The sequence below is a fragment of the Varanus komodoensis genome, unplaced genomic scaffold (assembly GCF_004798865.1).
Source record: "Varanus komodoensis strain SLA01 unplaced genomic scaffold, ASM479886v1 scaffold36, whole genome shotgun sequence".
NCBI classification, from domain to species: Eukaryota; Metazoa; Chordata; class Lepidosauria; order Squamata; family Varanidae; genus Varanus; species Varanus komodoensis.
In genome coordinates, this window is record NW_025335873.1 from 1,942,446 (window position 1) to 1,964,864 (window position 22,419).

The window sequence follows — 22,419 nt, forward strand, 5'->3', positions numbered from 1 at the left end:
TCCCTGCCCAGCTACCCCTTGCTTGCTCCGAGAGCCAGCACCAGCGAGGGCGGCTGGTGGGCTGCTCAACAAACCATCAGCAACCTCACAACAGAGCATGGGTGCATTAACCCATCCCTCCCACCCACCTTCGCTGGGTTTGGACATCACAACAACCCAGGTGGTTAGGAAATCACCAATGCTTATTAAGCATGCTGTGATTATGTGACGCAACCCGTAATGCCTTCTCTTCCACCTCTCCATTGGCACATGTCCCCAGCTCCGGAGGGAGGAGTCACTCCTTCGCTTTCTACAAAAGACAGCCATACAATCCACAGCTTTCCCCAAGCTAGTAACTCCCAGTTTGATAGCACTGAAACTCTCTCATCCCCAGGAAGCAGACATGATAAATCTCTGAAGGATTTGGTGCAGGGCCATTAGAACGCCGGTGCCCTACATCCATGCAGAGAACACAGGGCCAACTCCACTGGGGTGGGTGGCATTGGGAAGAGTGCTGGCGATACAATTCCCTGGTTCAGGTGGAACCACAGTGCGACCTTTGGGAGGAAACACAGAGACAGAGCCAGTCAGAAGGGACCTCCCGGGCCATCTAGTCTGACCCCCAACTCCAGCCAGTTCCACTCATGACATGCCTGCCATGTGCCTGTCCAGCCTATCCTTGAACACCCTCACCGATGAGGCCTCAACCACCTCCTGTGGAAGCCCATTCCATACGCTAGGGGTAAATGTTTCACTGGGTCATAGAACCATGCTGTCCTTGTGGAAAATAACGAACTACGGATCATCTGGCTGGCGGAAGTGATCGCCACCAGAAAAGCAACCTTCCACAAGAGAAGGCGCAGGTCCACAGTGGCTAAAGGCTTGAAGGGAAGCTGTGTAAGAGCAGGACCACCAACAGCTGCATTCTGGCATGAAGGAACAGATAGATGGGGCCAGGCTGTGCGGACCTCAAGGAGCCGATGGGGCAGAAGAAACAAAAAAGACCAAAAAATTATTGACCATCCCGTGAAAGGAAGAGATAACTGCCAGATATGCTCTGAAGGAGGACCGTTTCAGGCCTCTGGTGTGGAGGAAGCCGATCTCCGCATGGACGGCCAATGTGGACTGAAGGCTTCATCCCCGGCAAAAGGCAAGAAAACATTCTATTTGGCCATGTGAAACCGCCTTGTGTTTGGCCACAAGGCTGCCTCCAAGATTGCCTGAATCTTGGGATGGAGAAGGGTCTCCCAATCTACTGACCAATCCTCCATGTTGCTGGACAGATGGTCCTAACATCCGGGTGTGGAATCATCCTTCAGTCTCATCAGAAGGTGGATGAAATTGTGGCCAAACAGGCAGAGAAGGTGGGCAAACCGTGCCTGCCAGAGCCAGCACAGAATGCAGGAGGTGGCTCTGGATCTTGGTCAGCACTCTGATGATCAGCAGGAACAGGCAGAACAAGGCCCCTGTCCCACAGAGAAGGAACTCTTCTCCCATCAACCCCGGCCCAGAAGCAGAAGGCTTTGCATACCGTGCTGGCTGGCATGTGGAGATGTCCACAAACAGAGTTCCCCAGGTCTCAAAAAGCTGCTTCAGAACGCCCAGATGCAGCTCCCATTCATGGGTCCCCGTGGGTCTCCTGAGCAGGGCATCTGCCGTGTCGTCGTTGGTCCTGGCCAAACGGGTGGCCGTGACGGCGATGTCCCGTTCCAGACACCAGTCCCAGAACTGCTGCATGAGATGGGTTAGTGGTGCAGGCCACATGCCATGGTGTGTGTTCTGGTAGAACACCACCATGGAACAAGTTATAGAATCAAGGGATCGACAGAAGATTCTAGAAGGTATTTATAAGGTATAACAAGAGAAGTACCAGGAAGAGACTTGAGGCGTCCAGAACAGAGGTTGGAAAGAACTGGGGGAAATGGCAGGCGCTCCTCCTATATAGACTGAGGGAGGGAGGAGCAGCGCTCCTGCCAGAGCAAGCTTAGCTAGGAATGTTTTCCCAACAATAGGCCCGGTGTAGGCATGGTGCCCATACGTGCGATACAGATTCCATGAAGAAAACAACCCACAGAGATGACAGAAGCGCCAGTCCAACACAACTGGAAAGTATCAGAGCTGGACCTCACAGAACATGAACTGCCCAAGTTTTCTTCCTGTATATGGACAGCTTTGCAAAGAAAGTACACTTCCTCACACACGCACATACACCCTCCTCTGCAGAAGTACTAATGTTGCTCACTTTGTTCATGCGAGTGCAGCCTAGCTGAGGATTACACAAAAATGGGCCATTCAGAGCTAACCACCGGTTGAAGCCCATTTCAATTACATCGCAGTGCTGAGGGGCAGAGACGCCGAGTGCTGAGGAAATCGACCGAACAGCCATGAGACACATTTTCCCAAACCGCTCTCCCAGCCAGACACGCACACTTTTTGACCCGAAATGAAATGGCCACTTCAGGAGTCAAAGTGGGAGACAAAACGGAGGCACACAATGAATACGTGAGCGAAGGAAATAACAGAAAGTCTGATTAAGCAGCTGCTTTAGCTAAATAAACACAGATGAAGATGATCAATCTATTTCTGTTCCTCCATCAATAGTTTCATAACAGAGCAGCCCCCCAAGTTATCGATCAAATACCTATATTTTTATTACAGGCGGTCTCACAGAAGGAGGCTACCACTGTGCTAATGACTCTCACGTTGGCCTTCGTGTGCTTCTGTTGCCAGCGGAAGAAGCTCTTAGTGGCACTAATGAAGCTCGTCATAGAATCCCGAGACAGAGTTGGGAACTAGGTTGCATTAGATGGGCAAGCAAGAGCAAAGTCAACTTAACTGACACCAAGCACCATAGGGGGAATAGGGACGGGGGACAGCACAAAAGCAAAGGCTGCCCCCAATATTCCACTTCAGGCAGGGCATCAGAGGCTACCCATGGATTCCTCTTTGGCTTGTGCTTCCTCCACAGCCTTCATAATATCACAAGAAAAATATGCACAAGCACTTGGGCGAACCATTCTCTTGGCGTGCAGCTACCCGTGTGCTGCAGAATTCAGCTAATGCCTTCTTCAGGGTTCTAAGCGAGGCTAGGAATGTGGCAACGGGGGAGAGGGACTTCTCCGTGGCAGCACCCCAGTTATGGGATGAAAGCCCAGTGAGGCCCTCCTAGTGTTAAGATTACCTCTCTGGTGTCAAGGTAAGACTTTGGCAGACGGGGCAGGATTTTAATGAGGTCAAGCTGTTTGGAAGCGAGTGTGTTTACGTGCTTGCCGCTGAACTGAACTATATTGTGCTGGGTATCCAACTATTGGACAGGAGAGGAGTGTAATGAATTCATGAGAGTGATTTCACAAGTACTAGTGCAGCACCCAATGCATGGCTTAAAAAGGGGGGGGGGGACTGGACCGGTTCGAGGAGGAGAAAGATACCAGTGACTACTAGACCTCGTATCAGAAACAGTGGGATTGTGTAAGCCTGCTGCTGGGGAACATGCGAGGGGAGGTGTTGCTGCACTCCTGGCCTAACTGGGGGTTTCCCATTTGGACACATGTTAAGTTGCCGTGTGAACAGATTAGAAGATACAGCAAGGCTGCTCTTAAGGTCTCATGGTGGGCCTGCAATACGGCACACATGGGAAGCCCACCAAGCTCCCGAAAGCCTCCTGATTTTTATTGATCTTTTACGAGCTTCTGAATTTTTTAAAAATGCTTTTAATTAAGAGACCATCTTGCTGCAAAGCACAATGCTGACCTTCAGTGCTGTATTTATTTGGGTTCAGAAGAATGGCTTTGTTCTGGAGCTCTGCCTTGGAGCCCAGGTTACTTTCCCTTCAATCTCACCAGTTTGCCTTCTGGGAAATGAGTGCTCTGGTACTGGCTACAGTCACCACGGCAGCCTTTTTGTGAGAGCGCCCAGGCCCCTGTCCCAAAAATTCCCACCAAGCCCAACGCCCCGGGAAGGCTGAGAACCCCTCAAGAACAACGGCAAGAGGCGGATCCTTCGACTAAGTCGATGATTTACGAGGAAGGAAAATTTTTTAAGGCTAGGCACCATCAGTACTTCTGCACTACTATTTAGAACTCATTACCTGGACAAGTCCATATTCAGTGGGATGTACTCACAAGATAAGCGTGCTTAAGGATTATTTTCTACAAGTAGGAGATGACGCCACTTCAGACTCAACTGGGAGGAGAATCGTACATTTGAATGCTGCGGCATGTGATAACCCTGTTCAAGAGGAGAACGGGCATATCAAGGAGCAGGATGGGCCAGAACCTCTCTTCCTGGAATACCTGCAAGGAATCTCTCTTCAAAACAGGGGGAGTATTCCAAGGCAACCAAGTGGTACAGCCCGATCTCTGCCTGAATGTACTATCACTTCACAGTCTTGCGTTCGCAAACCAGGCCTCAAATTACAGGCTTCCAAGTGCTACATCTTGTGGAAGAACCATCTTTCCACCAGCTCCTGTCAATACACAGTCAAAGCTCCCCCCTTTCTTCTTCTGTGCAACCCAAAACCTGGGTCGGTCGGAGACATCTTCGACCCGCATTCCGCGCATTTGCGGAAAGCCGCTCGCTGCGCCATCTTAAGAAAAGAAGAAATAGAAGACAGTGCAGAGGGTAAGAATGTATTTTTGGGTTTTTTTTAATAGAAGATTGAAAGAGAAGGTAGAACGATAGAGAACTATAAAACTCAGAGGAACTATAAGAACTAACAAGAACTAACAGGGGTATAACAACTGGGAGAATAATCGAGAACAAGAACAAGCTAGATGAGCAACGGTCAGAGCGACAGCGAAAGCGGCACGAGGCACAGCGAACGGCGGTCGCAAAGACTGAACAAAATGGCGGACGCTCTGCTCTTTATAGGCCATGGGGTGGGGAGCTTTCCTGCCAAAAACCATTAGCTTGCAATCTTCCGGCCAAAGGCACTGCACAGGCACAGCACCCATATGTGTGATGCACAGAGGCCACGATGAAGAACCATCCTTCTAGCAGCTCCTGTCAATACACAGTCAAAGCACCCCCCTTTCTTCTTCTGTGCAACCCAAAACCTGCAGCCCAAAGTCCCAGCAAGGCAAGCTGTAAGAAAGGCAACCCCTGTTTCCCCCAGCAGCCCTTGTGGGGGAAAGAAATTTCAGAAAAGACAAGGCAGCTCAAGGTTCCCGTAAACACTCTAAAGCACCATTCCCTGTCAAATGAGCCCATTTTGCTTGAGCAAGAGTATGCTTAATAGCAAGCGTGTGCGGGGGGGGGGGGGGGGAGACACACAAGCTGCCGTTTACAGCCCAGGCAGAAAACTTCCCATCAGCCTCTGAAATGAGAGAGGAGGGGCGGCTGAACTCACAGGCCACTTGCATACGCTCTGCTTCCCCCCTTTTACATCTATCAAGCACAATTTAAGTTTAACGGCAGTCATTTTACTGCAAAATAAGGAAAAATGCTGCATAAAATCAGACCCATTTCCCGTTAATGACCCCTGCCCTTCAAATAGCCCCCGCATTCGGCTATTGGATTTACCTCAGCTGAGCTGTACCCTAAAGACACACAGAGAAGCTGGCCTGCATTTTGCCTGTACTCATGCGCTCTCTCCTCCTGCATTCTAATGTGCGGGGCTCGCCAGTGGATTGTGTACCGTGGACACAAGCGCCCATCTACCTTTCAGTGTATCTGCTGCCCAAAGCTACAAGCTTTACCTGGTGGTCAGTCATGTGGGTTGGACATTTTCCCCTACAGAAATGTTTTCCATTTACAGATATGCAGCATTTTAAAAAAATGGGCACACATGAAATAAACACAGTGCAACTCAAACAGGCCCACATCAACTAAAATCAAGGTTTTAAGAAAAGTTTCAGTTAGCTATCCTGAAGATTACATTACCATGCACAGTTCTCCAGGTAGGCTAAATTAAGCATATTAACCATTGTTATTCCTTCTCCTTTAATGATCCTTTAAGGCTGTTTTTAATGTTTGTTACGTTTACTAAAAGGCAGCTTATAGATACAGCACATATACAAAAAGTCTCTGGCAATGAGTCATTTTGTTGTATCATTCCCATAAAAATCAATTACAAATGATAGTTAATTCTATTTTTAAAGCATTTTTGGACTGTATAGTTCATTTCAACTCTCCCCTACTCACTAAAATATTTCATTTTAACTATCTGGGGTTATTGAAAATGTCTTTTCAGTTGTATGTTGCATATAAGTATATGTATATTACATATGATAAATCAAGAAAGCAAAACCAAAAGTTCAAGGAAACAAGGTACATCAGTTCGTCATCGGTCCAGGCAGCAGAATATCTTCCGAGCAACCTTTTTTTCAAATGTGGAATTTTCCAAAACCCACATCACTGCTTGAGGTAGGGCATTCCTGTAGATGCCTCCCATCATGGATCAGACAAGACAGCAGGGGAATTCGAACAACTTCCTTGCTGAATGACTATGAATGCAACCAAACATTCTGCGCTGAGACCTGGGATTGTCTTAGGGCTAAACAACACGCTACAATAAGTTCTTTCATTTTTAGCCCTTTGGGGGCAGCGGGGGGAGGGGGAACAAAACAAATTTAGAAAAAGAAAGCAGCTAGAGGAATGTTTAACATCCCGCACCCTTGCACAGGGGTCCTGACCTGGATCAGGGCCTTGCATGTCCATATTAAATAAACATGTTGCATCAGCAATATGCACCATTTGGCTTAGCCCTTATTCTTTTTTGGAGCACTTTGTGACTGAAACGCAGGAGCTACATGCCAGGAATTACATAATCCTTAGAATAATCCTGTAAGCAACCCCATTTACCCAACTTACTGAGGAAGAGGGAGCAAAGAGACAGACTTGCCTTCAGCAAGTGGGTGAATTCACAGCAGAGAGGCGGTCCGAACGGCATATTTCCAGGTTCTTAGCTCAGCCTTTTTGACCACAGTTCTCGGGTGAGCGAGGGCAAGTCCCAGCCTCAGTTCGAAACCCAAAATCCCACCCTGGGCTCATCCAAACTGCCCCTCGGCTATGACTGGCCTCTTTGCTACCCTCACTGTGTACATCTGCACACACAGACCCCAACTCACTACTGCAGACTCTAAGACCTCTGCTCAGAGCCCCCACCACTTCTAAACTCTTCCCCCACTACAATTCCCATCAGCCCAAGCCAGTATAGCCTCTAATTAGGGATGGTGGTTGTTACAGTCCAAAGCATCTGGAAGACCCCTGGCTGGAGGAAAGCGCTGCAGAGTGCTTAGCAAAACACGCAATATTTTTGCATACAGAGATGTGAAAAAACCAGAGAAATAAACCCATGAAGTAGATGGACATAGCAGGCAGTTATGTTTACATAGTCCATGATCTGGGTCGAAACTACTTCCATCTGCCTAGGCATCTAAGCATGAAAGCTATTGCTCTCTTCCACTTTTTTCACCACAAACAAGCCAAACAATTATTTACAAACATTTCTGGCATGTTGGTTGACTCACATTGCTTCCAGAACAGCTCGGATCGTCTGGGAGAATATGGGAGGAGGAGGAGGAAGGGATTTTCCTGAACTTTTGATTCGGGGGTAAAAATTAAAACAGAAATAAGGCAGATATGCTAGAAGGTGAACCAGCAGACTCCATTCCTTAAGAAAAATCAGGATGTACAAAGGAGCTGCGAATTTTGGAGGAAGCCCAATTACTGCAGGTTTTCAGGGGCCTGTTTCAGGAAAGGCAAACACATTTTGCTGCAAATAATTGAAAGGCGGGAGGGGGGAGAGAAGAGAATCAGTTTTGTGCTTCAAGCTCCATTCCATGCCCATTGCCCGGGTCAGTTCAGCCAATTCCAATTCCAGTTGCCGCGAGGCATAGATTAAGGCTATGTTGAAGGAAGGAGGATGGGGGGGGCAGACAGCTTCTCGAATGTGACACACGCACAGAAGAGAGCCCCCCCCCCACTTGTTACGATCAGCGCATCCCTGTTGAGTCTCAGATCCATAATCCTCTATCAATCAGCTGTCCATTTACGGAAATGGATAGGTACGGCGTTAGAGTCATCTCTGATGCCGAAAGCTCATTGCCATTCCCAGCTGTCAGAAAGTGGGACTTGGAATATGCACAAGTAATAAGACGCAAGAGAAGAAATGGAAAGTGCTTCAGAATGCCAAGAAGGCAGCGTTCTTTCCTTCTCTCCCCTGCCACCTTCTGCCAATCACATTTTCCCCAAACGTGTTGAAGCAAAACGAGCGCTTGGCACAACCGTGAAGCCCTTATTACAACCATAAGTTTGGGATCAGCAACAGGAAGCCTCCGGTGGCCTGGGACCTCACAGAGGCCTGGGCGAGGGGGGATCTGGTTGAAAGCAATGCACCTCCTAGCAAATGCCCTTCGCGCAGAAGATGTATAGGAAGCCGTGCCCAGAAGACCGGGGACTGCGCAGGGAACAACATCTGCCAATATGATTGTACGCACAATAAACACCAAGTCAGCTACTGATTGTTGGAATCACAGCTGCGGGACGGGCTGCCCAACCTCTGTGAACTGCTATGATTTAGAACTTGCTCCGATAAATTTATTGTACTTGTTTGCTTACAATGCTGGATTGGTTTGCTGTTACTATATTTTCTGCATGTTCTCAGTATTGCAGGGAAGTGTAAAGACTCGTTTGCATCTTTGCGTACTGGGTTGTTTGTTTTTTGGTTGTTATTGTTGGGTTTGTTTTGAAAACAGCACAAAGTTACCAGCTAGTAGACAGAAGCCTGTAAGTCCGACTGCCCAGATTTAAGGCAAGATGTGAAACTGCTTTCGGCCCAAGAGCTGAATTCCCTTCTGAGAGGCACTGGGGGCTGCATTCCAGGAGGCAGCGGGGCTGGAGGCAGGGTGCAAAATGCAAAGCAGGCCAGCCTGTTTTAATTTAAAGCCCCTCCTGCTAGGAGAGGCATCGCAGGCTTTCAGAATCATGGGCTAGAGGGAGAGGTACAAAAGATGGGAAATGACCTTTTGCGGGGGAAAGAGCAATTGGGTCCCAGGCCCGAGGTTCTGCACGCCTGATTTAAGGTAAGGTGATACTTCCGCTTTCAAAAGACCAGCAAATTCAGAGCAGCCCACTTTGGCAACTGTGAAGCTGTGCCCCAGCCTGGCCAGAGAAGAGCTCGCTTCACTTCCACCTGGAAACGCTAAGGCCTGACTGGGCGCATTTATAGAAGCGAAGCTACGGAGCACACCATCACCTCGCAACTCTCCTGAGCAGCCCAGCGGGAAAACGCCTTGCAGCTGGAGTGTAGAGAGTGAGCTGAGGCTTGTTACTTCATGCTTTCTACACCAGGACAAGGCCAGGCAACCTGTGCCCCCTTGGGTGTTCTGCCCCACAACTCCCATCAGCCACAGCCTGCATAGCCCATGGGGAGGGATGAAGGGAGTTGTGGGCCAGAACACCTCAAGGGCCGCAGGCCACCCATCCCATCAATTGTGGAAACAGTACTGAATTAAACGAGCAGAATATTTTCTCTCGTGGCATACGCGCTAGTTAATTAACCCTTACAGCAAGCCACACGGAACATCGCTGCAGCCTGGCAACATCCAGAGGGCAATGTCGTCTCTATCGCTGCTCTAGCCTTTTTGCTGATTAGGAAACAGGGGGAGCTGCGCAAGCATTCTGCCAAGTTGCACAGCAGAAAAGACCCACACTCCCCTCTGTGGGTCTTCCCAGTGTTTTCCCATGAAGCTTCCAATAGGAGCACTCATCTTTTCCCATAGGCATTATTAAAGAATTAAGTAACCCTACATCTTAGGACTACAAGTCTACAAAGCTGAGAAACCCAGGACAGCAACAATCCCCTCCTGTGGCCAGGCGGCCATGGTATCCTTCTGGATAGACTTGCAGGATTGGGGGTTGGAGGCACTGCTTTGCAGTGGTTCCGCTCCTATCTCGACGGTCGATTCCAGAAGGTAGTGCTGGGGGACCATGTCTCTACGTCATGGCAGCTATGCCATGGGGTACCACAGGGCTCCATTCTATCCCCTCTGCTATTTAACATCTATATGAAACCGCTGGGAGAGGTCATCAGGAGGTGTGGGCTGCGGAATCATCAATACGCTGATGATACCCAGCTTTACCTCTCATTCTCCACTAATCCAGGTGAGGCAGTGGCTGTGCTGAACCGGTGCTTGGCCGAGGTAAGGGAATGGATGAGGGCCAATAAACTGAAACTCAACCCAGACAAGACGGAGGTCCTGTTGGTTGGCGGATCGGGTTTCGGAGAGGGTGGATTTGACCTGGTCCTGAATGGTGCAACACTCCCTCTTAGGGATAAGGTCCGCAGCTTAGGAGTACTCCTCGACCCGGAGCTTTCTTTGGAAGCTCAGGTGACAGCGGTAGTGAGGAACGCCTTCCTTCAGCTTCGGCTGATTAATCAGCTGCGCCCCTACCTGGAATACGACTGCCTGGCGATGGTGACACACGCGCTGGTGACTTCCCTCCTAGACTTCTGTAATGCGCTTTACGTGGGGCTTCCCCTGAAGACAGTCCGAACACTTCAATTGGTGCAAAAGAGAGCTGCCAGGTTGCTGACGGGGACGGGGCGTTATGCTCACATGACTCCAGTCCTCCATCAGCTTCACTGGCTTCCCATTGAAGCCCGGGCCCAATTCAAGGTGTTGATTATGACCTACAAAGCCCTAAACGGCTTGGGTCCTGGCTACCTGAACGAGCGCTTACGTCCGTATATGCCCGACCGCCCTTTGAGATCTGCGGGAGAGTCCCTTCTCCGGGAACCCTCCATGAAAGAAATTAGGAGAGTAAGTACCCGGAGGAGGGCTTTCTCTGCGGTGGCGCCCAACCTATGGAATTCACTCCCCAAAGAGGTCCGCCTGGCACCGTCGTTACTGGTTTTTCGGCGCCAGGTAAAGACCTTTTTATTTAAACATCATTTCAATTGTTAAAACATATGATCTGGCCAGGGCAACTTCTTCTTCCTTCTCTTTCTCCTCCTATATTTTTATTTTATACTGATAATTTTAATTTTGTATTTGTAAATCAATGTATTTTTTGTATTTTTATATTTAATGGTAATTTATTATGTACTATTGTATTTCAATGTATTTTATCATGTTGTAAGCCGCCCCGAGGTTTCGGCAAGGGGCGGCATAGAAATGTTATAATAATAATAACAACAACAACAACCACCACCACCACCACCTTGGACAATCTTGAAATCACAACAGGCAAAACCAACACATTTATGATTCATGGGTTTTTTCCCCCTGGCTCAAGCTGAACTTGTATAAAGACAGGAGGACAGCAGAGAAACGAGCACCACAGTCTGGCTAACACCAAAGTCCCCGCAATGGGCTGAACAGCGGTAACATGCCGAACCAGCCCCATACTGTGTTAGGCGCACCCAAAGCACAGAGGAGCAACTGGTGGCCTTCCAGCCGTTTTGGTATATGATTTCCATCTACTCTAGGCAGCACCACCCATGGGGAGGGATGATGGCAGTTATGGGCCACTAGCTGACCCACCTGAAACCCATTGGCATGGCTGTACCTTAGCCCCACACAGAATGACAATCATATCTAGGTTGGCAAGTCTCTAAACTTTAGTCAACTTCTCTTTTCCAAAATAAAAATAGGCGGAAAGCATCAACTGGGTGTCATTTCCAGTAACTCAGCATCACCAAGGCCTATGTGTCATTTGACAAATGCTCTTAGTGGGAAGCAAAGTTTTTATGGGTGCAGTTTGAGGTCCCCAGTTTCTTTTCTCTACGGCAAGACTAAACATAGGGGATACAGACAAATTATTACTACAAACCAGATTCTTCTTCTAATTGCTCTAGAGCAGAGGTCTCGAACTCGCGGCCCGCGGGCCAATTGCCGAGACGGGCGGGGCACGGAGGAGGGGCCCTGCGGCCTTCCAAGCGCCGGCGGCACCCGGGCCGGCCTCCGGGAGCGAGGCGGGATGAGCGGCCCACCACCACCGTGGTGGTGGAATACTTGATGCGGCCCAGCCTCACCCAGACTCTACTTCCAGCGGCCCCCAGGTCAGTTGAGTTTGAGACCCCTGCTCTAGAGATTCCAGTGCAACTGCTCTTTCATGATGAGAACCCTGCTAGACTGCAGGCCCCACTATGCCCTCTGCAAATAATCACCACGAGAAGCAAAGCAGAAAGAGAACTTACTTCCGTCATCCAGGGGCCTTTTTACTCCGTAGCCGTAGACTGAGGGGTCCACAAGTGGTGTGGAATTGTTCAAGTGAGGAATCTCTCCAATTTTAGCAGCCATTTGCTAGAAGGGGAAAAATGGGAGAAACATTAGCATGGCTGTTACTCAATTAACTCTGCAGCTAGCAAGGGACGGATTTTCTAGCACAAATAAGGAGTTCCCAACATTCTTCCAAAGATTGACTGACTGACTGGCTTTACATACCACCCCAATAGCCCAGAGGGCTCTCTGGGCAGTTTACAAACATTAAAACCCCACCAATCCTAAAATAAATAAACTGGCTACACCACGACTGAGTATAAAATAGCATGGCTAAAATGAATTAATTAATTTAATGGTATATTTATTTATTCAACTTTAAAATATTGGGTGAATAAAAAGGTCTTGACCTGGTGCCAAAAAGCATAGAATGACGGTGCCAGGCGGACCTCTCTAGGGAGCACATTGCATAGTCTAATACCAACACAGCCTTTCCCAACTTGGGATCCTCCAAAGCTTTGGGCCTTCAACTCCCACTATTCCATTGGCAGGGATGATGGAAGTCTGAGTACAAAACTTTTTGAAAGAATTAGACTGGGAGAGCAGGCTGCAGTGTGACTAAGATTTGGAATCCAGGATGCAGCTAGACAGAAGTGGTGAGGCCAAGCCGGGAGCAGATGGATTGCCAAAGATCAGGCCAGCCACAGAGGAGATTCAGCACTTACCTTCATGGTAGCCAAGGGCAACCATTTTCTTTCTCCCGTATAACTGAATGGTTGCACCTCTTTCCACTAAACTCAAGATCTGAGGTCCCTTTCAGGGCCTTTTCACAGAGAAGTCTGGACGAAGGCAACAAGGTCCTCCTCATACCACTTGTGGAATGGTTTTGCTGGGCATCAACAGGGTCATCTTTTCAGTGGAGGGTTAAGGGTTAAGACTTCCCTCGGCTCCCTGACATGTTAGGAGGGGCAGACTGGTGTTTGTTTTATTGGTGACTAGTAGTTCTAGTGTCAAACTGTTTTTTAAAGGCTGCAAACTTTTTAAAAGAAGTTTGCATGCGAAAGGTTTTTGAAATTATCCTTCCACATGCTGCCTCGGGAGTTTTAGACTCTCCCTGTCTAGTTTCTCCACACCACCCATCATTCTGTACACCCCTATCAACCCCAACAGAGATGAATCAGGCACCTGGAGATGTGCTAGATGCCAAGTGCTATGGCTACATTTTTAGGCCTGTGGGTAACTAAACAGCTGGGATTTTTTCCATTTCTGAAGGAGAGACTTATCATGGTAATATTTACTGTTTCTACACCAGCTTTCTGCCATTACGGCATACACACAAAGAAAGCAATAACTTAAGGCACAATGAAGACCTGCTGTGCTGCCCAGCACCCTAACCCACTAAAACTCCATATATTTTTTGTGCAAGAATCAAGCAAGCAAGTTTTGGATCCTGATCATCTGCAAATAACCAAACACACAAAACAGGCCCCTCTTGAAAAGGAGCAAAGCCATGCATGGCATTCTCTACAAGCACCAAATTTTAAATGCAGTACCTCTTGCCTAAGTTACACCCGGGGGGGGGGGGGTAGAGGCAAGAGAGCTGTTTTTGACTGTTTGTTAAGCAGGGAGGAAAAAGACAACCAGTCTTATCGGTTCAGATGACCCTGAGAATTGTAAACGCTCTTGCTTCTGTCCCTCTGCACTTTGCAGGTCAGTGTGCTTTTTGTTGAATATAGCAAAACGAGCTGAACTTTCACAGGGGAAACTTTGAAAACTAAACACCCAGGTGCTGGACCTTCTGCAAATGCAGCCAGATTGGGGGCTTTTCTGCCGCTGCTGTGTGGTATCGGAGAGCCTTCCACAACAGGTCTGTCTCTTCAGGCATTCGGTTATCAGGTTAAGAACAGTGTTGCTCCTTGACCATCAATTCCCTCTAGCCTGGCCTCTCCTATGACTGTCCAACTGCCCCAAGAAATTAGCATCACCTAGCAGGGACATGCTCATCCCATGAAGTTGCTAACCTGTCAAGGAAACCAGCGCTCCCAGCATTTTTTAAACTCCCCCGGAACTCTTTGCTCCTGCAAGGCTGTTTTATACCCAATACTGCATTTGCAGATTTATTAGCTGGCTCTTGGTTAACTTTATCATGACCTCCTTTGGATTCTCATCACCACTACAATTATCGTAAATGCCCTATGTAAAGCAACAAAGTGAGGGAACGCTTCAGAGAAAGCACAGGTTGCTCAAAAGGTACCAGGAATCTCTCCAAGCATTTCTTTTAACTGGGGCAGCAGCAGCAGCAGATGCTTCACTGAAGCTTCGTGTAACATTTGGTGGAGCTACTGGGAGAAATCCAGTGAGGTTGCTCTAGTGGGTGGGACCAAACACCCTGGGATTTCTGTTTGGTGTACACCCACAGGAGAGTGGACTAATTTTTATGCAAAGGTTGTCAAGAGGGTGGTGCATATATGGTTAATAAGTTTTAACAGGGCATGTCTCTTGCAGTTTTAAGTGCTGGAAAAGTAAAGTTCAGAACTGTTTGAACAGACGGAGGGGCTTGGCATGGCTTAAGTCTCCAAGCCTTGCCATTCCCTGTCTACAGCTTGCTCGCAGCTGTCCAGCAAATGTTTAAATCCCACTTATGTAATGCAATGCCCTTGCAGCATGAGAAAAGGAGAGCCCAGTAGTGGCTAGCACAATCCAGGGCAAAGTTGGGTGACTCGCCAGGGGGTGGCAGGCAGGGAGAGTACATAATCGGAGCCAGGGTTGGGACCAGTAAAAATAAAAGGACGTAACTTGAGGAGCAAGTCCAAAACGCTACCACGTCCACAGAGATCACACAAACACCCCTGCACTTGAAATCAACAAGAACAGCATTGTGCAAGCTTGTTATTGACCCAGTCTTATGTCAGCTAACCCACTTATCTGAAACTTACGGTGCGGGAGGAAGCGAATGAGCAAAAAGGGTAGGAGGAACTGGGCAGCTCTCACAACAGAGGGGTGGTTTTCTTAGAAATCTCTTTTGAGACCAGAACTATTTAAATTGTTTGAAAATCATCCAGGGTTAGGGATAAGCTGCGAGGTAACCAAATTCATGGCCACAACAAGTTGAGGATGGTGCGAATCCCAAGTGTGAGGGGCTCTAAGGCTCACCTTCAACAAAATGATCAAGGACGCGTCACAGGAAGAAACTTTTTTTTTGAGCTAGTAACTTTGGTCAACTTAAGGCTAGGTATCTCTAATGTGTGAGGCTGTCTATCCACCCCCACACACACCATATGTACGTACACACACACACACACACACAATTTTATTTCTGTTTCATTTTAAGCTGTTTCATGAAATCACAAAGCACTACTACGAAGAACAAATACTGATCCGTTCCATGCACTGTAAACCTCTCTGTTACTTGGCTTGCCCTCTCCATTAAGCTGCATGACCTAACTTCTCTCCTGCCGCTGAGATGTCCTGGAATGATAGGCATCTGAACAGGAACATGGGAAGGAGGTATGGCGGAGAGGAATCCGGAAATGGCACTCAAGTGGTTACTACAGCAACCAGAAGCCTTCGTAAATGTGCACAGGCCGAATTCTGAGCTACAGGGCCGTCCAATCCCACAGGTGCTTTACACACGTGGAAGCCTGCTGACACACCTGGATTTCCTGAACTGGATCAGGACACGTCTCCTTTCAGAAACGGGTACCTTGACAGGACAAACGCGCCCTGTCCTTGAGCTGTAATGGGCAATGCAGCTTTGGATAAGGGTAAATATTTTAGCACATGCAACATCGAAACATGCAGGCCCGAGTCTGCTATGCAAGCTGACCTGGAAGTAACGCCAAGCCGTTGCGAAATTCATACCATGTTTACTTGTTGTGTTCTGATACACTAGCCATTCATACTCAGCCTTCAGACCCCATACCTGTCACTTTTCACAGTGCCTTTTGTGCCTCCTTCCAAGAAAAAACTCCCCAGAGGAGTGCACAGAACATCAGCTATGACACTCAGAAGCAAGCATTCACTGAATTTATTTCTAAGAGGAGGTCCTGCTTGCCAGGAACCAGCATGATGAGCACAAACTTGTTGCTCTCTCCAATGCTGGAAAGAGTGCAGGCAGTCAAGAGTCTACACTGAATTAAATTATTTACAAAGGCCTATAGTCAAAAATATTTTGAAGCAAACGCATTAGATCAGGTATGCAAAACCTCTGGCTAGAGCCCCGGTCTAGATCTCTTAGAATTCCCTGGCTTTCCTCCCCGCCCGCCCCATCCTAAAAGGCTGAACTGCCCAGTCTGAAGCTCACTTCATGGCAGTAGGAACTTTAATCTACAACACGCTTGAGCTTTTGACCTGCCCCTCTCACCTCTGACCCTGTTCACTGCTGGAATGCAGCCAGAGGTTCAACATCCCTCTATTAGATATGTCCAAATCCAACAATGGCCGGTTTCGGCCGATGCCGGGTTCTTACAGAGGCACACCATTCCATGTACAATCATAACTTGCAGCGTACACAAGAAGACTTCACTGTGTTTTACATGCATGCTTTTATTAAGAAAATCAAGTCTAATACTCCCTACAAGACTAGAGGGTGATTTAGGCTGACAAGAAGATGAAAGATCATATAGAAAAGGCGGCTGAAAAAGAAGATAGATATATATGGCTTTTTTCTTTTTAAAGACACTCAAAGTCCTAGAGAAGAAAAGGCAACACAGAAATTCAATTATTGAAGATCTAGTTCAGAGACCTAAACGCCATGCAGACATCCCTCAGTGGGTGTGCTGCGCTCTTCCCAAGCACCTCCAAAGTACACAGTATAGCCAAGGCACAGGCATTCCCTCAGATGGGGAGATGGAGAACCACCATTCATACTGTGGGGGGGGGGGGGGGTCCCATTCAAAAGCACTGGATGGGCTAGATTGGAGGAGAAAGCAGTGGCTCTAATGCCCACCAAGAGAACAAGTCTTGACCCACACCCCCATCCTCTGTTCCCACTAGATGGTCAGTGCATTTCCTAGGACCCAGCTTCCCCCACCAAGGAAGGCTCCAGCAAAGCCACCATGATGCATGATGGAGCCACTGGGGAGGGCACCAGATGAGCACCTGTCCCCTCCCCCCTGCATCTCCCATCCTTTTCTCCCTGCAGAATGCCTGTATGCAGGGAACCCCTGCTGCTTCCTGAGCCCTTATCAGAGTTCACAGCAGGGATTCCTACAGGCAGTGTGGCTTTGAGACAGAGTCTCTCCAGCCTCACAGGAATTCAGAAAGGCTCCACAGGCCAGAGAGGGAACTGCTGCAGATTAAAACAGGTCTGTGGAGCACAGGCTCCCTTCCCAGGCTTCCTGCAATGGACCTGACGTGTGACCAGAAACTCTAGCAGCAGAAAGAATGGGTCCAGAGTAGTGAGGAAGGGATATTCTACAACCTGTTCCATCCTTTTTGCAAACTGCCAGGCCTCTTGGCTTGCAATCAAAGGGGATTTCGTGTATGAGAACTGTGTTCACTTGTGTTTGAGCTTATTGGTTGCGTTATTTATGCCCCTCCTTACTTCGTTTTGCAAAATACCCAACACAACTTACAAGGTTCTCCTCCTCTCCATTTAATCCTCACAACTGCCACCCTGCTAGGGAGGTTAGGCTACAGTTAACCAGTTAGCTCCATGGCCAAGTAGGGACGAGAATCTGGATCTTCCAAGGCTCAGTCCAATACTCGGCAATACCACATTGGCTCTCCCTCACCGAGCAGCAGAAGCCTGACCCACAAGCCCACACGACTCAGAAAATTGGTTTGCTACAGAACCTGCAGGTGGAATTCACGGAAATTCAATCTCAATTGAATCTGTGACAGATTTCACTGGAGTCAGACTATTCCCAGTCCTGAACAGCACACTAAGCCTGAGAACCTGTCCGAGCTTTCTATGTACCACTGCATGTCAGCCCTCCAGCAGCACCTTCTTTTTCCCCATGCACTATCAAGGGAAGAAGAATCTGAGTGCTGAAAACTAGAAGCTTGAGCTGTTCTGATGACACTCAGGGAAGGATGAAATGGGGATCTGCTGGTGACTGTAACACCTGTCAAACACAATGACTTCTAAAGTCACTGTACCTTGATCATGTTCTAGGAAGGTCTATATAGGCCAAACTTGTCCCAGAGCAGAGTTCAGTTAAGAATAATTTAATAGGGAAAGCATCTTAACTGGAGCTGCTAGAAAACAGAACCAACACACAAGGACATTTGGCCCACTAAACCACACAAGAATGAACTGAGACAAATGAGAACCACAACAGTTTAGGAGTTCCAGGATGACTAGACAGTACCATAACATTCCTTTTAAAATAAAAATATACCCCCAGGAGAAGGAAACCTTTTGGGGCCTGTTGGAACCTTTGGCTATTTGAGAAACTTTTGTGGATGCTACCACAAAATGGCTGCCACCAGATGTGTAGTTAGTTACCTGTGCAAAAAGACTGGCTTAGTTTGCACATAACAAGCTGCTGCCTTGGATGACTTCCTGCACAGGGTATCTGTCACAGCAGCAGATGCCCTGTTGAATATTTCAGCTGTGATGAGGATGGGCCATAGCTTACTGCGAGAAACAGTGAGAATGTGTTGATGGGGTGGTTCACAAGCCACCCGGAGCCCTAGAACTGTCCACGGGCTCCGGGTGGCTTGTCCCATCTGCTATGGGTGTGCACAACAAGCTGCAGTGTGTCCCCACCACGGGTCAAGAGTTCAAAAGGATGGTGCTGCCACTGCGCTTCACATGAACTCCGAGTGGTGCAAACTTACAGAACAGACTGCTTCTGGCCATCCTCCAGCTCATGGAGCCCAGGTAGGAGAAGCAATTATCCTTGACCAGCGCTGGAAGCCCTGGGGAAGGGGGCCGAGTCTTGACAACCAACACCTTGAGCCTGGCTAGCAGGGCCAATAAACACATGTGAGCTCCTAGTTACAGAATCACACAACTTTTTTATGCCTTCAAAGTCAAGTCATGGCACCCAAGCAATGAAGCCAGGATCCTTCCAGAGTGGTCAAACACATCCGGCTGCCCTTCTGCTACCTGCGGCAAGGTGTGGTTGACTGGCTCACTGTGGAGGATGCCAGGAGGGAAGTGAGGTGGGCAAAAACAACCAGGCTAAAATCTTGGAGGCTCATCTTCCCAGTCTTCTATACAAAAATGCATGAAGCAGCTTTCAGAGGACCAGACCATCCCGGAAAATGAAACAGCACTCCTGCAAGTGTGAAACAACCAAAGGGCAGTTAAAGTAAGTAGGCACTATACCAGGAAGGGGTATATCTGATCTGATCTGGGGTCCCACAAGGGACAGAGGCTTGCCCCTCTTGCAATCCAAATGCTGGGCTACTTGGCATGGTTTCCAAGAAGGTAAGCCAGGAACTGCAGCACCCTTAGTTTAGGGGTTAATCCAGCCAAGATCATTCCCATATCACTGTAAGGGGATCAAGGCTGACAAACAGTGGCTTGCCCAGGTCAAACCCATAACCAAGGTGAGAGGAACTTGCACCCAAGTTTCTGAGAACCAAGCAATGCATACAACCATTCGCTCTATACTGATAAAGCAAGTGCTTTATCAGGTTTCAGTCTCTGGCTTTTTCAGCAAAAATATCTCAGGTTGCAGGTCTCCCTAAAGTCTCAGCTGAGACCTTAAAGAGCTGTAGCTCATATCACCTCTATGTGCCAGCAGCCTTAGACAGCTCTGCGGGGCATTACAGAACAATAGTGCGTTCAGCCTAAACTCTCCTTTCAACTAGAATTCCCTGCCAGGATAGTTGGTGACATACAAATGCAATAAATAAATAAAAATGCGGCTGCTGCACAGCATCTCCATGGCAGACGTGCAGCAAAAAGTGCAAGCGGCAGCAGAAAGAATAGGGTGGCTAGACAAATTCAAGAAGGGAAATGCTATTAGCCAAGATAGCTATATATTACCCCCAGTATCTTAGACAGGGTGTCACTGAATACAAACTGCAGGGGAAAAAGGAGTGGGGGTGTCTCTGTTGCTCATATTCCACTCCTTTGGTTTCTGTGGCAAAAAAACGCTCAACTATATCAGCACTGGGTGTGTTCCAGCATATAGCAAAATACTTATTTTTGAGGGTATTTGCATGAACAGAATAATACAGCTAATACTTTGGGATCTGGCCTTACGTTACAGGCAAAATGCACACCAGGGATAGTCACACACCCAGATTGCCTTAACTCCATGTGCCTACTTACTTCTCCGGAGTCAAAACGAGGTCTTCCAAGAGCTTCTACAGAAATTCATGGTGAGGCTAAACTGGAATCTTGTAGACAACAGGGAAGGGGCTATGGCCTTCCATATGTTACTCAACAACAACATCTGTTATGCCAAATTGTTGACTATACTGGCCAGGGCTGATGGGAGGTGAAGCTGAATGACATATGAAAGAATGTAGATCCCCCATCCAGTTCTGGCTGGTCTATTTCAAATATGATAAAACTGAAGAAAATGCAGAAACAAACATTCCAAATGGCCAACGGACTGGTGCAAATCTACTGAGGAACAGTAAGTTTTTAAAAGGTTGTTCACTTACAAAAAAGATGAGTAGGGAGGGAGATGGCAGCTGTTCATACAATTGTACATGATATAGAAAAAGAGAATAACTTAGGAAACTCTGATTAAGCCACATAGTAGTTAGGCACAAAGAAAGTTAGGCACATCTTCTAAGAAACAGTTAGGGAATTTTACTGCACCAGGTAGTGACAGCTACTAGCCTGCATGGCTTGCAAAGTGTATTGGACAAGTTCACGGAAGAGCTGAGAACTGTCAAAAGCTATCAGGGCTCTCTATGGTTTGAATGCCAGCATATACTTTCCAATTAAGCAAAACAGCTGACAAAAGCTATTGCCCTCCGGTTTAGTTTGTAAATTCTGGTGGAGAATCTGGCTGGCAGCTGGGTGGGGTGGAATGGTTCTGCCAGACTAGACAACTGCTTGGTCCTGTCTTGGCTTCTTATTAAAACAAATCAATATTCCTGTACAAAGTCTACTTGACAATACCAGATGAAAGGTGAGCAGAGCAACAGGAGAGAAGATCGCGGCCTTCACACTCTACATAGGGGGCTTCTGGTTGGTCACCAGCTGGGAAGGAGGGAAAAGAAACAGATGCTGGGCTAGAACTCATCCTCATCCTGCAGTGTTCCTACTGTTATTTTATTTATAACTGTTATTTAAAACTGTTATTTTATTTATTACTGTTATATTGATGATTATAGAATGCTACAATATTTTATATTTATTGTTATATAACAGAACTCAGAAGACAGAGAACAGCCGATGTGGTAAACTTGGCAGGACATGACTGGGGAGACCTGGGTTCAAGTCCCCTGTCATAAAGCTCGCTCGGGTCACTTTGGGTCTGCTGCTCTCTCTCAGCCTAGCCTCCCTTCACGGGGCTCTTGAGAAGATAAAAGGGAGAGGAAGAGGAGAACCACCACCACGAACATTGCCTTGGAATCTCTGGATAAAAAGCCAGGATATAAAAGCAACAAACATACAAAATGAATAAATAGAAAAGAGCGTGCAAAGGTGGCTAAGTGCATTTGACTAGATTCACATCTGCATCCTCACTTGGCATGAAGCATCCTGGATATCGTAATGCCAGTGATTGCTCTTGGCTCAATCTACCAAACAAGCCTGTTGGGAAGATAGCAGAGAATAGGCCTCCGTAAGTTTTACCGGGTTTCTTGCATGAAAAATGGCAGGATACGAGGAGATTTATTTAATATAAAAGAGTTCTAACACCCACTTGGTCATGAAACTCGCTTCGTATCTCAGGACCAAACCCTGCTTCTCAGCCTAACCTACTCACAGGGTTGTTCCGAGGATAACCCAGAAGGTGGATTGCAGAAGCCACCGGCGAAATTCCCTGCTCTACGAAGTTAAGCAGTACATAAAAACAAACAAACAAACAGGCAGTTTTTTTCCTTTTAAAGGAGTGCCAGGCTGGCCTCTCCCAAGTCCAGGGGTGGGCTACCCGGGGCCCCGCCTACGTTTCGGCCTACAACTCCCATCCACCCTAGGCAGCGGCAGGGGACGAAGGGAACAGTGGCTGCTCCGTAAGCCGCTGGCCTGGGAGCGGCCCACCCCTTTCCCGCCCTCCTCTGGAAGATGCCCGAGGCGGCCTTCCGCTGCCGAGCAGCCTCCCGGCCGGGCCTGGACCCAGCCCGCCTCCTGTCAAGCGCAGCCAAGGCCGGGCCGGGCCCGCGGCCTCCAGCCGCTCGCCGCTTACCTGGCGGG

At 48.1% G+C, this 22,419-nt stretch overlaps 1 protein-coding gene across 7 annotated transcripts in view; it reads right to left on the reverse strand.

Moving 5' to 3' along the window:
- FUBP3 (far upstream element binding protein 3) overlaps positions 1-22,419 on the reverse strand; it is a 61,664-nt gene that overhangs the window by 33,355 nt on the left and 5,890 nt on the right. For 3 of the 7 annotated variants that reach the window (XM_044439888.1, XM_044439884.1, XM_044439883.1), the window contains exons 1-2: positions 12,869-12,889; positions 12,122-12,227 (exon numbers count right to left, since the gene is read on the reverse strand). In XM_044439888.1, the coding sequence (XP_044295823.1) occupies positions 12,122-12,227; positions 12,869-12,874 (112 nt within the window). In that variant the 5' untranslated portion in view covers positions 12,875-12,889. Of the gene's footprint in view, positions 1-12,121; positions 12,228-12,868; positions 12,890-16,045; positions 16,051-21,180; positions 21,281-21,750; positions 21,770-22,419 lie in introns of those variants that run through there. The other 4 variants (XM_044439889.1, XM_044439887.1, XM_044439886.1 and 1 more) reach the window with 3 other exon arrangements.